Source organism: Numenius arquata, chromosome 2 (genome assembly GCF_964106895.1).
Source record: "Numenius arquata chromosome 2, bNumArq3.hap1.1, whole genome shotgun sequence".
NCBI classification, from domain to species: Eukaryota; Metazoa; Chordata; class Aves; order Charadriiformes; family Scolopacidae; genus Numenius; species Numenius arquata.
In genome coordinates, this window is record NC_133577.1 from 119989367 (window position 1) to 120004059 (window position 14693).

Sequence of the window (14693 nt, forward strand, 5' to 3'; positions counted from 1 at the left end):
CCCTGTTGGGGGAGTCTGAATAAGCTCTTTTTATAAAGGCCTTTCAGAATCTGGAAGCTATTCAGAAGAGTAATATTAATGTCTAGAGGGATACATGTGAAGACTTCTGTTTTAATGCCTCAGCTGCAAATCTCTTTCCCAGCAGCATCCTCCTCACTGGCTGGCCAACAACCTGCAGATACGGAGGGAGGAATTCTGAAGCTCACTGCAACTAGCTCCTCAAGCAACTGGGGAGAAAGCTGGTTACCGCTTACTAGAAACCTACTTAATATTGACCCGAAATAACACTGTTGGATCCCAGTTGGATCTGCTATGTTTCCTAAGAGAAGCTGATACTGTTCTGTTCCGATGCAGGAGGGGCTTTCTCAGGTATGAAAAAATAAAATAAAAAATAAAAATCTTCAGTTTCTCCAACTTTAACATTAAGAAACATTAATTTTATTACCCTTAAAATACACATATGAACGAGAATCCCTATCAAAGCAAAGCAGCTGTTATACTTCTGCAAGTTATATTAACTGTACACAAACCCCTACAATATTTCACACATATTTAAAGGAGACCTTTTTAAATTTTATGGGTTCATCTGCCCTGAAAGGTATTTCAGTACATAAGTACCACAGGCATAACATAAAAACTCAACATAAATATGAATCCAGAAGACCTTTTAATTAATATTTCAATTACTGACTTTTAATTAAGAAAACCCAACATCTTGGCTTTACTCTATTTTCCCAACAAAATTTCCAGTGCTGTGATGCATTCTTTCCCTGAAATCTTTTATGCTATTTTTACTGGAAAATGACCAAATAGAGTGAGTGTTGAAAAAGCCCTTTTTACTGGCTTATCAGAAATTCCAGTAATTCTTCTAGAAGTTTACAGGGGGGAAATGTTCTTCCAAAAGTAAATGGAGCAGATAAAAAGAAAAAACTAAATTGTTCAGAAAATATATTCTCTGTATTCAGAATAGCTAAGGTTTTTTGAACAGGCTTCACTAGCAGTAGCTGCGATGGAAAGACCATGAGACAACAGACCAGCGCTACCAATAATAGACTCTCCACATTAGTCATAACCGGGTATTTTCTCTTAAATCCTATTGTTCAACTTTCATCCACTTTACAGCTTCTATTACCAAGACTGAAATATTGCCAATTTGAGTTACAGATGCTGTGTTAAAATGATACAAAATATTTCCAGTAACTATTACCAAGAAAGTCATTATGGCTAACTCTGAATTTAATGTGAATACTTACTTACATTGCCATAGAAACTAGAGACTCCCAACTTGAAACTGTCATGCTAGTTGCTGTAACAAAAAGGCAGCTCTTCTCACCAAAATGTTTAAGACTTTATGCATGAGACAACGGGCAGATGTAGCAAACCCACAAGGGCAGAGAAATCAAAAATACCGGGAAAAAAGAAAAAAGTCAATATAACGAACAGGAGTCACAGCACCCCACCTAATATTGCCAAGTGCAGAGCAGGCATCTCCTCAGCACTCAGCTTCAAGGAGAGCGTTGCAAAAGAACAGTGTAGTGGCTGTGCGGGAAATCTGGGGGGTAATTACACTTTACCTAACCAAAACACATGATAACGTAAACTGAAAAGGTTTTCACCTCCTGCCCCAGCCTGCTACAAGAGTTCAGCAGCTGCTGCCTTTCCCGCTCCATAAGGACTGCCCTTCAATGATGGGAGCACCTAGGTCCTCTATTAGCTTATTAAGTTTGAAACACTTTGAAATATAAAATGCTGTTCCTATACAAGGACAGAGAATTAAAATATAATGGGATTAATCCTTGTTTATACTAACGTACCACTTTGGAAGCGGAAGAGAGGCTTACGTGACATTTATTAATGCAGATTTAGCACAAAGAAGGACTTAGTAAGGAAATAACAAAAACTAACACAGCCACTTCATTTCATACCAGTTAAAGAACCAGCCCTGCGCATGCAACATGCTAGGAACTATTCAGTATAACTCATACACGGTACAAACAGGACCATTCCTCAATTTTCAATCTAAGCTTAAAGTCAAGCAACCAAAAAATGTGTATGTTGTAAGAACTTACGTGTGAAACAGATGTCCTGGAATGAGACTGATGCCCTAATTTTGTTCCCTTTCGGCTTCTGTAGCATGAGTTAGGTGTTGCCTTATGAAATTGATATATTTTATCCAAAATATGCAGATTAATTTATGATTGCCATTAAGGAAACAAAGCTGGAAGAATTTTTATTTTATTAAAAAAAAAAAAACCACCATAAAATGTGCAATTTAACAAATCATATTCCACATTTCATTTTGACAAATGCAAGGCCAATGTGAGATATGAAGATACCAAGATTAAATAGGTAAGTAATAAAAGATGACTTGTACCTGTTTCCAGGAAGGACTTCCACTCTGGAATACTAATGTTACATTAACACAGCTAGAAAATTAACTTGCTAGTATACAGTGTACAAAATTTTGCTCATTATATTCCTACTATCATTTTCCAGTTGTTCTGCTATTCATAGCAAATCTATCAGCACTACTCATAACTATAAAATCGATTTCTGGTTTTTTTCTTTTTTTTTTTTTTTTTTCTGTGTACTGAGGATGCAATATTTCTTCTATTCTGAGTTTTTCAACACAAACAAACTCGCTATGACTCTGCAGACAGTGACTGATCTCAAGTTTGTCCTCAGTGTCTGACCTAACAGACTTCCAAAGGAAAACTCTGGCCCCCAGTGTGATAATGTGGGGACTCTGTGAACGATTTAGTAATTTTGGATAATTCAATGAAATGACTGCCATTGATGGCTATAGAGACTACCATATGTTGTCAAGGCTGTGTCACGTATCTCCCAGACCAGGGACAATGGGAGATTGTTATACCAGGCTTGCTCCCATCAGAACAGGAATGATCTGGAACCATGGAATGCAAAAATTCTGGGTCAAAACAAGTTTCTGCATGCTTTCTTAAGTAAATTTGAGCACAGAGGGTAGAAATATCTTACTGGCAGACTAAACTAGCTGGTGCTAATGCCAAACCTGAAAGACGCACTACTGGAAAGGGTTAAGGTGAATTCCAGGGACACAGCAAGCTCTGAACAAAGATGCTTCAGTAGCAGAAAAGCTGTGGAGTTGGCAAGAAAGAAGGACATTGGCGACACGTAAGACTCCATGGTTTGTAAGAAAGAAAAGGTATATGGGGGAGCTTCTTGAAGGACACTGATCTGAACCAAGGACGATTCAAGAGACTCAGAAAAATGTGATATAGAAATGTAAGGAGGCATTATTTCAACTATGGCTTTTTTCTGGCAGTGGACATGGAAACTCTGGTCTGTCTGTAAACCATACAACACATGCATGCTTGGTTTTTTTCTTCCATTTTTACACAGTCTTCAACACCTGAACTGTAAGCCTTGCTTCCCAAGGTCGGAGGTCTGAAAAGAAAGGCGCAGAACTCACTCAAGTGTTTGTGGGCCAGCACTACTTCTGAAGGTCAATGTCACCACAACTGGTTTGGTACCACAGATGGGGAGGATGCAGACAGTGAGCCGGGGAGGTGAAGGGCCACCTCAGCAGCAAGGCATGCAGTTCTGGTGTGATGGCAACTAAACACTACTGGGTAGATCTCCATTTTTGTAGGACTGTCACACACATACAAAAGTCATCCTACACAAATATGTGTCATCCAACACAAATATGTGTTTCTCCCCCGTTTCTCACGGGGCACCATTGTTTCACCCCACTTTGGCAAGAACTTGGGACAGAAATAGAGACACATTAAGAACAACTTGTGGTGTCAGCTAAAGAAGAAGAAACACAATTTTTTCATTGGGTCAGTTGTGGGCATTTCAGAGGGCCAGCTTTAGCTCAGCATGAGATTTCAATTTTGAGGAACTAAGACAGACCTAGGAAATGCATGTTCCCTGTGCTGACTTTCCCTGTGCTGGAGAATCTCCTCAGGGCTGTACACCCCCTCCTGAATATGACAGAACATACGATTTCCAAACCAAATAATATTTTAGTTTAACAAGCTCTGAATATTTTTTCCTGGGACTCTATCTCCCACATTTTACTTTCTCCACTTTGTTCCTTGTCTTACTTTCCTTCGTCTTGATTTCATGCATTGTGGAACTAATCAAAGACATTCAGGAGAAGTGTCTGAAGCTGATACGCAGAGTGAAACAGCATTATTCATATATTACTAATCATAACCTATATATGAATGAGAAGACACCTGAAGTGCTGCGTTGACAGCAACATACCTTTTGATTAAGCTGTCTGGATCCTAGAAATCTGTATGTCCTGACTGAGAGTTCAGAAAGAATGCATTTCTGGTTCATTTACACACTGTAAAAAGGGTAAATACATGGCAGATATAAACAAACAGCAACCTTCTGTCAACTAAGCTTCTACTGATGAGTCCAAACTATGGATAGGAGGTTTGAATAAATTAGAATTTTTAGGCCAATATTAAAAGAGCATTCAAACCATAAGTATTGCTTAGAGATTATCAATTACCAACGAGAATTTTTGTCCAGTTTAGGAATGCGAGATAAATTTCCTTTTTGTTAAAGCCCTTCACTCTGTTCCTTTGCCCTTGCTTCTGTCTGCTATTCCAGTTTCCACTGTGGCAACTTCAGCCTACAGTGAGAAAGCCATACAAATGGCAAGTAAAATTATTACACCTTATTACTGGGTAGATTTACATGAAGCTGAAAGAAAGTGGATTTGTAATAAATTAGGCATGCTGAAGAGATAGCATTGGGATCACAGCCCCTGTGAGTTTAGAAAATTCAGTTAAGGCCAGCATTGCAATGACATTCAGCAACAAAAACCAGAGACAGGCACTTTGCTACTGAAATCAATACCTTCAAACTCTGCACTATAGACTGCCCTGCTTGGGTAGGCATCTAGTCAATCTTATTCCAAAGTTTATGATTTTTTTTTGCTGCTTCAGAATACCGTGCCATACTGCACATTGCTTGGCCACGAGAGTGGATGGGTTCATTGTAAATATATATATGCATCAAAACTTACATGAAAAATATTCTACATTAGTACTGTAGCCCATAAATATAATTAGATATTCTAGTACTATGTAGCAATACTACACAGTCTTACACGTTCTCAACCTACAAAGTCCTACCAATAACTCTCAAAAAAAATTATTCAGATATATGCATACTCATATATTTATAAACACATAGTATACATATGGAAGAAAAAAAATTACTTCCAGTATGTTAACACAGTTGAGCAATAGCACTATGTTCTTCGACCCTTGCCTTGATGGTCTCCAGCAAAAAATGTTTCCTTTTTTTTTTTCATTTGTTTATAACACTATGAGGAAGAAAAGAACAAGAAACATCTGCTTCTACAACTACTGCAGCGCCTTCCTCTCCATCAGCCTTTCTAAATCACAGTTATGACCACCTCCTCACATAAATCCCTTCTGAAGGAGCACTTTTTCCATGTATACACCATTTCTTTTACACAAAAAATGTAGATGAATAATTTATCAACTCTTTCATGTCATGAAAGGAGCTCCTCATCTATAAGGAGGAAGGAAAAGATCATGAACACTGAAAGCAAAAGCGCAAAATCCGTATCTTGCATGAAATGCTGAATTAATTCTGGTTGAGATTATAGGATGTATAAAATAAGTCAGATGCAATTTTACCCCCTCATACCAGTACTTTGATGTCAACAGTATCACCAGATGGACAAATGTTAGTGTGAGATGAACTTTACCATATGTGACTTAACAGAACTAAGCAGAGCACTCTCAATTATTTCATTTCTTCAAGGAAATGATGCACTAACAAAGTCATGGCCCCATCCTTTAATGACACATTTGTAATTCTCAGAGAAGGAAAAAGACTGATGAATATAATTCTACTGCCAGTGAACACACAGAGTTCCTGACATGAAACATCACAATCTCTCTGGAGGAGCTGAAGAATAAATCACCAGCTACATGAGTCAGAAGTCAGCTTCAATGGTCTTTAAATTAAGATGGACAACCATAAGAATGACATAAAGTAATGGTAAAAAGAGAACTCTGAATTTAATTTCTAGAGTTAGTAAAATCCTAGGAAGCACAAGTTAGGAAAAAGGACTAGGTCTGAAGTACAGTTTATTTTCAAATAATATCTTTGCATTATAGAATCATAGAATCATAGAATCATTCAGGTTGGAAAAGACCCTTGGGATCATCAAGTCCAACCATCTTCCCTACTCTACAAAGTTTTTCCCTACACTATATCCCCCAACACCACATCTAAACGACTCTTAAACTCATCCAAGGATGGTGACTCAACCACTTCCCTGGGCAGCCTGTTCCAGTGTCTGACCACTCTTACTGTGAAGAATTTCTTCCTAATGTCTAGTCTAAACCTACCCTGTTGCAGCTTGAATCCATTCCCTCTTGTTCTATCGCTATTTGCTTGTGAGAAGAGACCAGAAGTGCAACCTTGCAGGTTTTCATAGTTCTTTGCGTTTGGTTTTTGCAAGACACGTGAATTATTTTTTTTTATTTGGGAAAATCATGCAGCTTTCTCCTGTAAAATATTGTTCTTTATATTAGTGAAGAAAATTTTATCCAAATTCAGATCTTGGAAGATAGTATATATCAATACCCAGGAAGAAAAAACACAAAAAGACAATCTGTATGCACAGAGTATTTTAATAAACAAAGAAGGGAATTCTTGATGAATTTAAATAACGAAATTCTTCATGAATTTAAATAATGAAATAAATTTCTTTAAAAAATAACTATACATAGGAAAATGTGTATGAAAAGGATTGTAGGAAAATAGGAAAATAGTAACATTTTGACCAGCTGACATGGTATTTACATGTGGCAGGCAAAACTTTGGAAAACCAAAACATTCCCATACTTCCCCATCGAAAGCCTCATCACAGACTTTTAAAGAAAAAAAAAAAGTTTACGGCAATCCAGGTTTTAATTGCAAAATTCATGGATGAACTCATTAAGAAAAAAAACAAAACAAAACAAAACAAAACTACAACAACAAACCCCTAAACCACTACAAGGCTATTAAATCCCAGAACCACAAATCACTGGGTGCTAGGACAGTCCTGTCCTGTCCCTTTATTCTTCAGTGGGAAACTGCTGTTGCCACTACCAGAAATAGGATGTGGAGGATGTGGACCTGCACTCTGCCCAAACAGCCACTTTTGTATCGATCCTAGTGAGGGTCATAGAATCATAGAGTCATAGAATGGTTAGAGTCGGAAGGGACCTTAAAGATCATCAAGTTCCAACCCCCCTGCCATGGGCAGGGACACCTCCACTAGACCAGGTTGCTCAAAGCCCCATCCAGCCTGGCCTTGGACACCTCCAGGGATGGGGCAGCCACAACTTCCCTGGGCAACCTGTTCCGGTGTCTCACCACCCTTACAGTAAAGAATTTTGTCTGATATCTTATCTAAATCTCCCCTCTTTCAGTTTAAAACCATTACCCCTCATCCTGTTGCTATACTCCCTGATAAAGGTCCAAATCTTCTGACTGGGAAAGCACTTGCAAATATGCCCAAGTCCATCTGTAGTCAGCAAAACATTTCATCGTATGCTTACTGTTAAGCAAATGATTAGACTGAGAAAGTAAAACTGGTTTTAAGTCCCTGCTTACACTATATGTCCTAAATGCCTTTTTGCATAAGGAGCTAAGGCATTATGGGCTGAAGCCTAAAGTCTGGCGATTTAGTGAGATCAGAGACATTAGAAAGTGTCAACATAAAGTACCAATTCAACTACTAGTTTCATATGGTCATACAACTACATACTTCTAAAAGTAAATTAAATTGCTCAATTAGTCAGATCACTTGGTTACTTAGTATGTCCAAACCATTTTCCTTGAGGAAGAGATGTGTGAGGCAGCAGCTCCAGGACAAAATCTGCTGCAATGCTCCTGACTTCTGAAATCCATGTTTCCAGACCATTCATTGGGACTCTGGTGAGTGCATCTGTGGAAGTTTATAACTCCATGAAAAGAAAAAAGATCCTGGCTTATGCAGTAGAACTGAGTGGGCTGTTCCCACAACCCTTCAAACTAAAACCAAAGCTGTACTGGAGGCTGTGTACATCATGGACCTGTGTCGCCTACTGATGGGAACTGCTGGGGAAAGATGCTGTGGATTTGAGACAGCAGTGATGAACAGAGAGTGGAACTGGAGACACCACTGCTCCTCACATGACTCTTCCCCGTGTGATTACTTATCCAAATTAGGATGCCTTTCCTTAACACATTGCTACTTTTACAACTATACATCTGTGCATCTGTGGGAAGAAGACAGTACTTAATCTAAAATGTTCTGCATGTAAAAACAATCACATCAAAATTGAGAAGTATTTATTTCAGAAACAGTAAGGCTCTTCTCTTCACCAGAGTGAGTAGAAGGTCAGAATGCGTAACATTTGCAAAATATGCCCAACTAATTTGACTGCTGTACAAAATTCTCCCACAGAAAGGGTAGATATTCAAAAAAGCATAAGACTTTACAGAGGAAATCCTGTTGTCTTCATTTGATGTCAAGGACAGGTTTGCCATTGGCTTCACCTGGACCAAGATTTCACCCCATGTATCTTAAGAGAATCCCTGTGATTCTGCCTACAGTAGCACAATAAGCGGCTTGCAAAAAAAACTAACAAAAAATCAAACAGGAAATAGTCTCCAAGGAATAGGTCTCTGCGAACCCTTACAATTAGGATTGAAAAATAGTAATAATAATGGTTTTTCCAATCTTTTCTCCCCGTGCAAAATCAGGCAATAATTTCCTATATTAAAACCTTATTTATTGGTTGTCATATTTAGGAGAGTTGTATGTCAGATATCGTGGAACTGCTAATTAGTTTCTCATGATGTTTACTCCTCCTGAATATATACAGCAACTCCTACATTATATGATTGTTTTTTTCTAAGTTAATATTTTTAGCTCAAGATGTTCAGTTAACATAAAACAGCAATATGCCATTGGACCTTTTTTAAAGAAGTATTTCACCTTGTATTGTGATAAAAGATAAAGTATTTCATTATTTCGAAGAGGGGGGTGTTTAATCAAACACAACATAATGAAAAATCATGAAAGCACCTTTATTTTCCTTACTTCAAAACAGCTAAGCTGATTCCTGTAAACTGAATTAGCCATTCCCTGATTTCATCTACGAGTGAACTGTCACTGCTCAATTAGCAAAACTTTCAAACAAGAGAAATACTCACAGTCTCTTAAACATCACATTATAAATAGTCGTGTCCTACCTCCACATTTCTCTCTCTGACTTCATTCCTAGGCAGCACTGAAGAAGCAGCTACAGTCACATGGTGCATTCAAGGTCATGCTATTCTAATTTACAGAGATATCATTGATAAATTATGCAGAAACAATGATAATGGGAGACATTAACCTTGTTCCAGCACAGTAAAGGTGTTTTGTAATTAAAAGGCAAACAAAAGTTACAAAAACATGTAAAGATTTTACTGCCATGTTTTTTCTCTCCTACACATTGCTGCAAAGTACTGTTGGGGAATAGTAATTTGTTACTGTGAGTAACATAGATGCCTGCTGTCTGCGCTTTGTAACCAGGAGGTGCACAGATTAGGCTGAATTACACTGAAGGACATAAAATACACAAACCATTGAGCTTTTTTTTTTTTTTTTTTAAATAGGAACTTGAATCCAGAAGGCCTCTCCCTTTGGCGAAGTAAAGGATGCTGGAGCACAAGAAAGATCATTCCAGCCAGGAAGTCTATCTCAGTCCAAGAATCTATGCAGAACTGGCACTTCCAAACACGCAGTCATCTGGCCAGTGCTTTGAGGACTTGCATCAAAAGTGTAGTGTGCTAACATACTGAAGTGAAACTCCTCAGAGATATACAGATATATATATAAAAACTAGGTGGAATTTAGAATTCATCCTCTATGTCACACTCAAGAACCTTGCAGTAATCCACAGACTAAAAGCCTGACTAATGTCCCTAATTCATGTATGACAGATATCTTTATTGAGAGTGCACACATTAATGAATCACTGGTGATTGCTTTGACTTAAAGAGAAATATTAGAAAAACAATGAAGAGGTGGGACAGAGACTGTTTCACATAGTAAATGAACGTAACCTTAAATTGGCATTACTGTAAAGCAGAGAAAAAAGAATTTAAATAACTTAACAGACAATATACCCTTATCTTCTTGACACTTCCATTGCCGCTTCTTTTTGAATCCCATCACAGTAAGACCACTCACACTAAAATTATTGATAAAGAGAGGAAACTACAGAGGAGTTCAGGTGCCCAGAGATGACACTATACTGCAAGACAGAATCCATTATACTCCTTTCTAATCTTCACTTATCACATAAACTTTTGTGTCTCCCTGCATTGCCTGACGATCAAGATATGACCTACAACATATTGCACAACTTACCCAAAAGGACAAACAGAAAAATCCCAGATCATATCTTTATTTAGAGGTTTGACCTAGCTGAATACATCATAAAGTACATGCTGGAGGCCTGAGTGAAAGTCAAATTCTTTCTACTGATTCTGCTGTGTTTGGAAAAACTTGTAATTGGCATCTCTTTCAAGCATTCAGAAGTATCGCAAACGCCACTTTAAACAATAAACCGCCAATTACAATGAGGAAGTTAAATGACAAAATTATACCAAATGTCAGAGGACCTCGCCTGTATGTCCTCTGAGCAAAGGCTGCCGGCTACAGTCACAGAGCACAAAGGTCTCTGATGCACGGCATCAAAAGTCTTCCCACTGCAGAAATCCCCAAGTTTTCAACGGCTGAGGTTACTGCCCGGCTGAAACACATACTTTAGCAAAACGCGTCCAGCCACCGCACCATCCATGTCCAAGGAGCACCTACAGACTCGGTTCCCGGAGCAGCTCACAGCTCCTCTGCTTCAGAAATGCTGCTGGGGTAGCAGAAACCTCCTCCCAAGCGTTCAGCTGCAGATAGCCCAACTCAGCAGAGTTTAAAGAGGACAGAAACAAACATGTAAACAGCATCTGCGGCGTCTCTATTGACTTTCCTAGAAATGCATTAACCTATTACAGTACTTCAAAAATAAATACGAGGAACAGAGGAGGGGCAAAAGTAGACCGCTCTCTCCCGAAAGTTTCTTTCTGCCTCTCCCTCCCACTTTTTCGCAGCTCCCCGTTCCCCAGGATTAGGCGATCGTTTTCACCAGGGATCAAATGAATGACTTTTCCGCTAATGACACTTAAGAGATGCTCAAGCCGCCCTTAATGCCACCCGGCGCCCAGCGGCCAGCCAGCCCCTTGTCCCCACGCCGAGGCGCCCGGAGCGAAGCCGAGCCAAGGGCAAGCCCCGCTCCCCTCCCCGTTCCTCCGGCCCCACCGGCAGGTCCAGCGGCCGGTACCGGTGCCGGTGGGGCGGGCGACGGACGGGGACGGGGGGTGGGTGATGCTGCCGCCCCGCCGCCCCCTCCCGCGGCATGGCGAAGCGCTGTCACTGACGCACATTTAATTCGCCCGGCTGCGGGCACCGCGCCGCGCCGCTCGCATCCTTCCCCCCCCACACCCCCCCTACGCCGGCGGGGAGGGGGGCGGCTCCGGCGGGGAATTGGGGGGTAAAGTCAAACTGCGGCAACAAAGTTGCTGCCCCCTAGACCTGCCCCGGCCCACTTGGGGGGGGGGCTTGGAGGCTGGGGGGGGGGGGGGCCGTCCCCGCCTTACCTTGCTTGACGCACTTGAGCCGGATGGGGTCCTTGCAGTGCTTGATCACGGCCAGCACATCCCTGATGGTGAGCCCGGCCACGGGGGTCTCGTTCACCTCCAGCAGCAGCTCCTCCGGCACTAACTTGCTGCCGCCCTCATAGGCCACCTTGCCGGGCTTCACCTCCCCCAGGTAGGGGAACTGCCCGTTCTCGGCGCCCCCCTTCAGCTCGAAGCCCAGCTGCCCCTCCGGGTTCCTCACGATTACAATCTCGTGGACTCGGCTCGTCCAGTGGCTTTTCTTCTTCAAGCCCTTGGACATTGCCGTGGGGATGCTCTGCCCGACTCCCTCCCTGGATTCCGTCCTTCTTCCCTTCCCTTCCCTCCCTCCCTCCTCTTCCCCCCCCCGCCGCCTCCCCGGGGCAGCCGGGGCTCCGCCGGGGCAGGCTCGGGGCGGGCGGGGAGCTGTGAGCGGGAGGGAGGGCGCGGCGGCCCCGCGGGGCTGGGAGCTGGCTCGGGGAGCGCCTCTCTGCCCTCTCCCTCCGGCTCTAGCTGATATCCATGGCAGCCGCGGCGGCCGGGACCCTGCCTGTGCCTGGATGTACTAGTTGTAGAGAAACTGGCAGCGGGGAGGGAGGGAGGGAGGGAGGGAGGGAGGGAGGAGGGAGGGGACGGCCGCCGGGAGGAGGAGGAGGAGGAGGGATGTCGGTGGCGGAGCGAGGCGGGCGCTGCCTCTCCGCTCCCGCCTCGCCTGACCCGGTAGTGAAGGCCGAGATGGAGGCTGCCTGGCACGGCCGGCAGAAGGCGGAGAGCGGCCCAGGCGGGGCGGCGGGGGGGGGGGGGGGAAGGCACCCGGCGGGGAGACCGGCCCCTGCCCTGGCCCAGAGGGGGCTCCCGTGGAAAGATGGGGCAGGGGGGTCGCCGCCGCCCCTGGCTGTCTCCCGGCCGGCCTCCCCCTCCGCCGGGGCGGGCTGAGCCCCCCGGGCCGTAGCGCATCGTCCCTAGCGGCGTGCCGGAGTTGGGGAAGTCGGGGATGCTGCGGTCCCGAGGCGCTGCTCACGGCGGGGAAGGACCCAGCCACGGAGTTTGTGGGCAGGAGAGGAAAAGGCCACCGTTTGGGTCGAGGATCTCGGGTTTAGGAACCTTCACAGTGTTTTCCCTCTGTTCGGAGGTCTCGCACTTCAGTTTGTTGAGTTGAACATGGGTATAATTTTTAACACTGGTTACTGCCGGCACAGGAGACAGGAGCTAAAAGCTCAGATGGGTTATACCTTTATACCTGAAGAGAGTACAGCAAAGAGAGAGGTGGCAGTTTGTTCTATAAAATCTACTTACCATCACCCGCCAGATGTTCACCCTCAGTCAGGCTGCTGTCTGCTCTTTGGCCTTAAACCCCAAGTGACCTTAGTGGCCAAAGACGGACATTTCCAACTTCCGGAGCATCACCCTGGGGCGCGTTCTGTTCAGCAGGTGATACTGTAAGCCGCTCCTCCTGTGGGCTCGCCTTTAATTAGTTCTGTCATATGCCTAACATGTGTGCGAGCAGTGGAGTGTAGCAGTTGGCATGGCTTTCTGAGATGCTTGCCTTGCCTAAAAAAATAGTCTCCATCTGAAGGGGAGATTGACAAAATACAGGCAGAGCAACCTCCTGACTTTAAGAAGTGTAGTTTTTGTGCCTGGAGGATACAGGAGAGCGGTATATGAGAAGACAGGGGTCTGCAGACCGGGTACCAAATAGGGGAAGGCGGGAGAAATGTAGCGTGTGCTACAGCACGTGATTTAAAGCTGGTCAGATATTTTTAAAATTTAAATTAAAGTCACTCTGCAATGAAATTTTTCACAAATTGTATTGCTGTTTTCCCTCTAGGTTCCTATGGAAACAGGCCTTTATGCGATCATGCTTGGCTGTGTCTCCTTTACTTCTCCAATAACTTTTGAAGCTGTTGGGCAGTTTCACCCAAATCTATCTCAAATATAATTAAGATATTTTATGAAAATAGGCAGCTGGGTAGGGCTGAGAGATCCTGTAAATGTCCCAAAGGCTGTAACACGAACTTGCCTCTTATTAAACAGTGATTCACATGGTTGAGAGACCATATAAATGTCTTGGTAATGAGAAAAGTTTCAATTACAGCTCATTATCAGCCTCGGTATAAGTCTGTGGGAAACCAGGGTTCTTCAGTTCATGTTCTCCCAGAATTACTTGTTTAACGTCCTCATGCACTCAGAGATGGAATGGGCACATGCAGGGGGGAGGAAGAAAGCAATGAAAAATTACTAAGGTCTGTATCCTGCAAGTCATTTCACCTGCTTCGCTGCGCGGGCCTGACCAGTAGTTCAAAGCTCTGTGTGTGAGGGACTTCACAAAAGTGGGGTTAAAGAATAAAAAAAGCCAAAACCAAGACCCCACAAAACTGGAAATGAGATCCATGAGCACAGATGGCTGAAGATGGGACTGGAAAGGTACTTTGACAGGAAGGTACTAAGAGGTTTTCACTGGTGGGACAAGGATTACAGTAGTGGTCTCCTTTTCGAAAGACCATCAGGAATGTCCTCCTGCCACTAGGAGCAAGGTCTCCAGTTTGGACAGAAATGGGCTAAGACACTTGGAAAGTGAGCAAGAAAGTCAGTAGGTTTGTTTCTCTCTGTAGCCCTGCCCTTGCCCTTTTAGTTCATAAGTCGGGTAGGAAGCGAATGGTTAGAAAGAGGAATTGCAAGACATAACATCTTGTTTCTCAAATGTTTCCACAGTCACTTCTTTGCCGAGTCCTCTGCTCTCTCTAAAGCCTACTCTACTGAAGTGGTCACCGTTTCTTAATATAGTTTATAGTCATTCTGCTAGCATAGTATTGCAGTTGTTGATTTGTCTGATGATTAAAAGGCAATTTCTAAATAACTTTATGTTCACCACAATATATATACAACACTAGGGCATCTGCCAAAAATGCAGCTTTTAAAAATACGTCAGGAAATACGTGTCATTAATATTTGAA

General features: G+C 42.8%; 1 protein-coding gene across 2 annotated transcripts in view; it reads right to left on the bottom strand.

Annotated features, from left to right (window-relative positions):
• The window catches only part of MAGI2 (membrane associated guanylate kinase, WW and PDZ domain containing 2), a 760760-nt gene extending 748712 nt beyond the window's left edge, over positions 1-12048 (bottom strand). For both annotated transcript variants that reach the window (XM_074161622.1, XM_074161614.1), the window contains exon 1: positions 11722-12048. In XM_074161622.1, coding sequence (XP_074017723.1) covers positions 11722-12022 — 301 coding nt within the window. In that variant the 5' untranslated portion in view covers positions 12023-12048. The remainder of the gene's footprint in view (positions 1-11721) is intronic.
• Positions 12049-14693: the final 2645 nt, after the last annotated feature.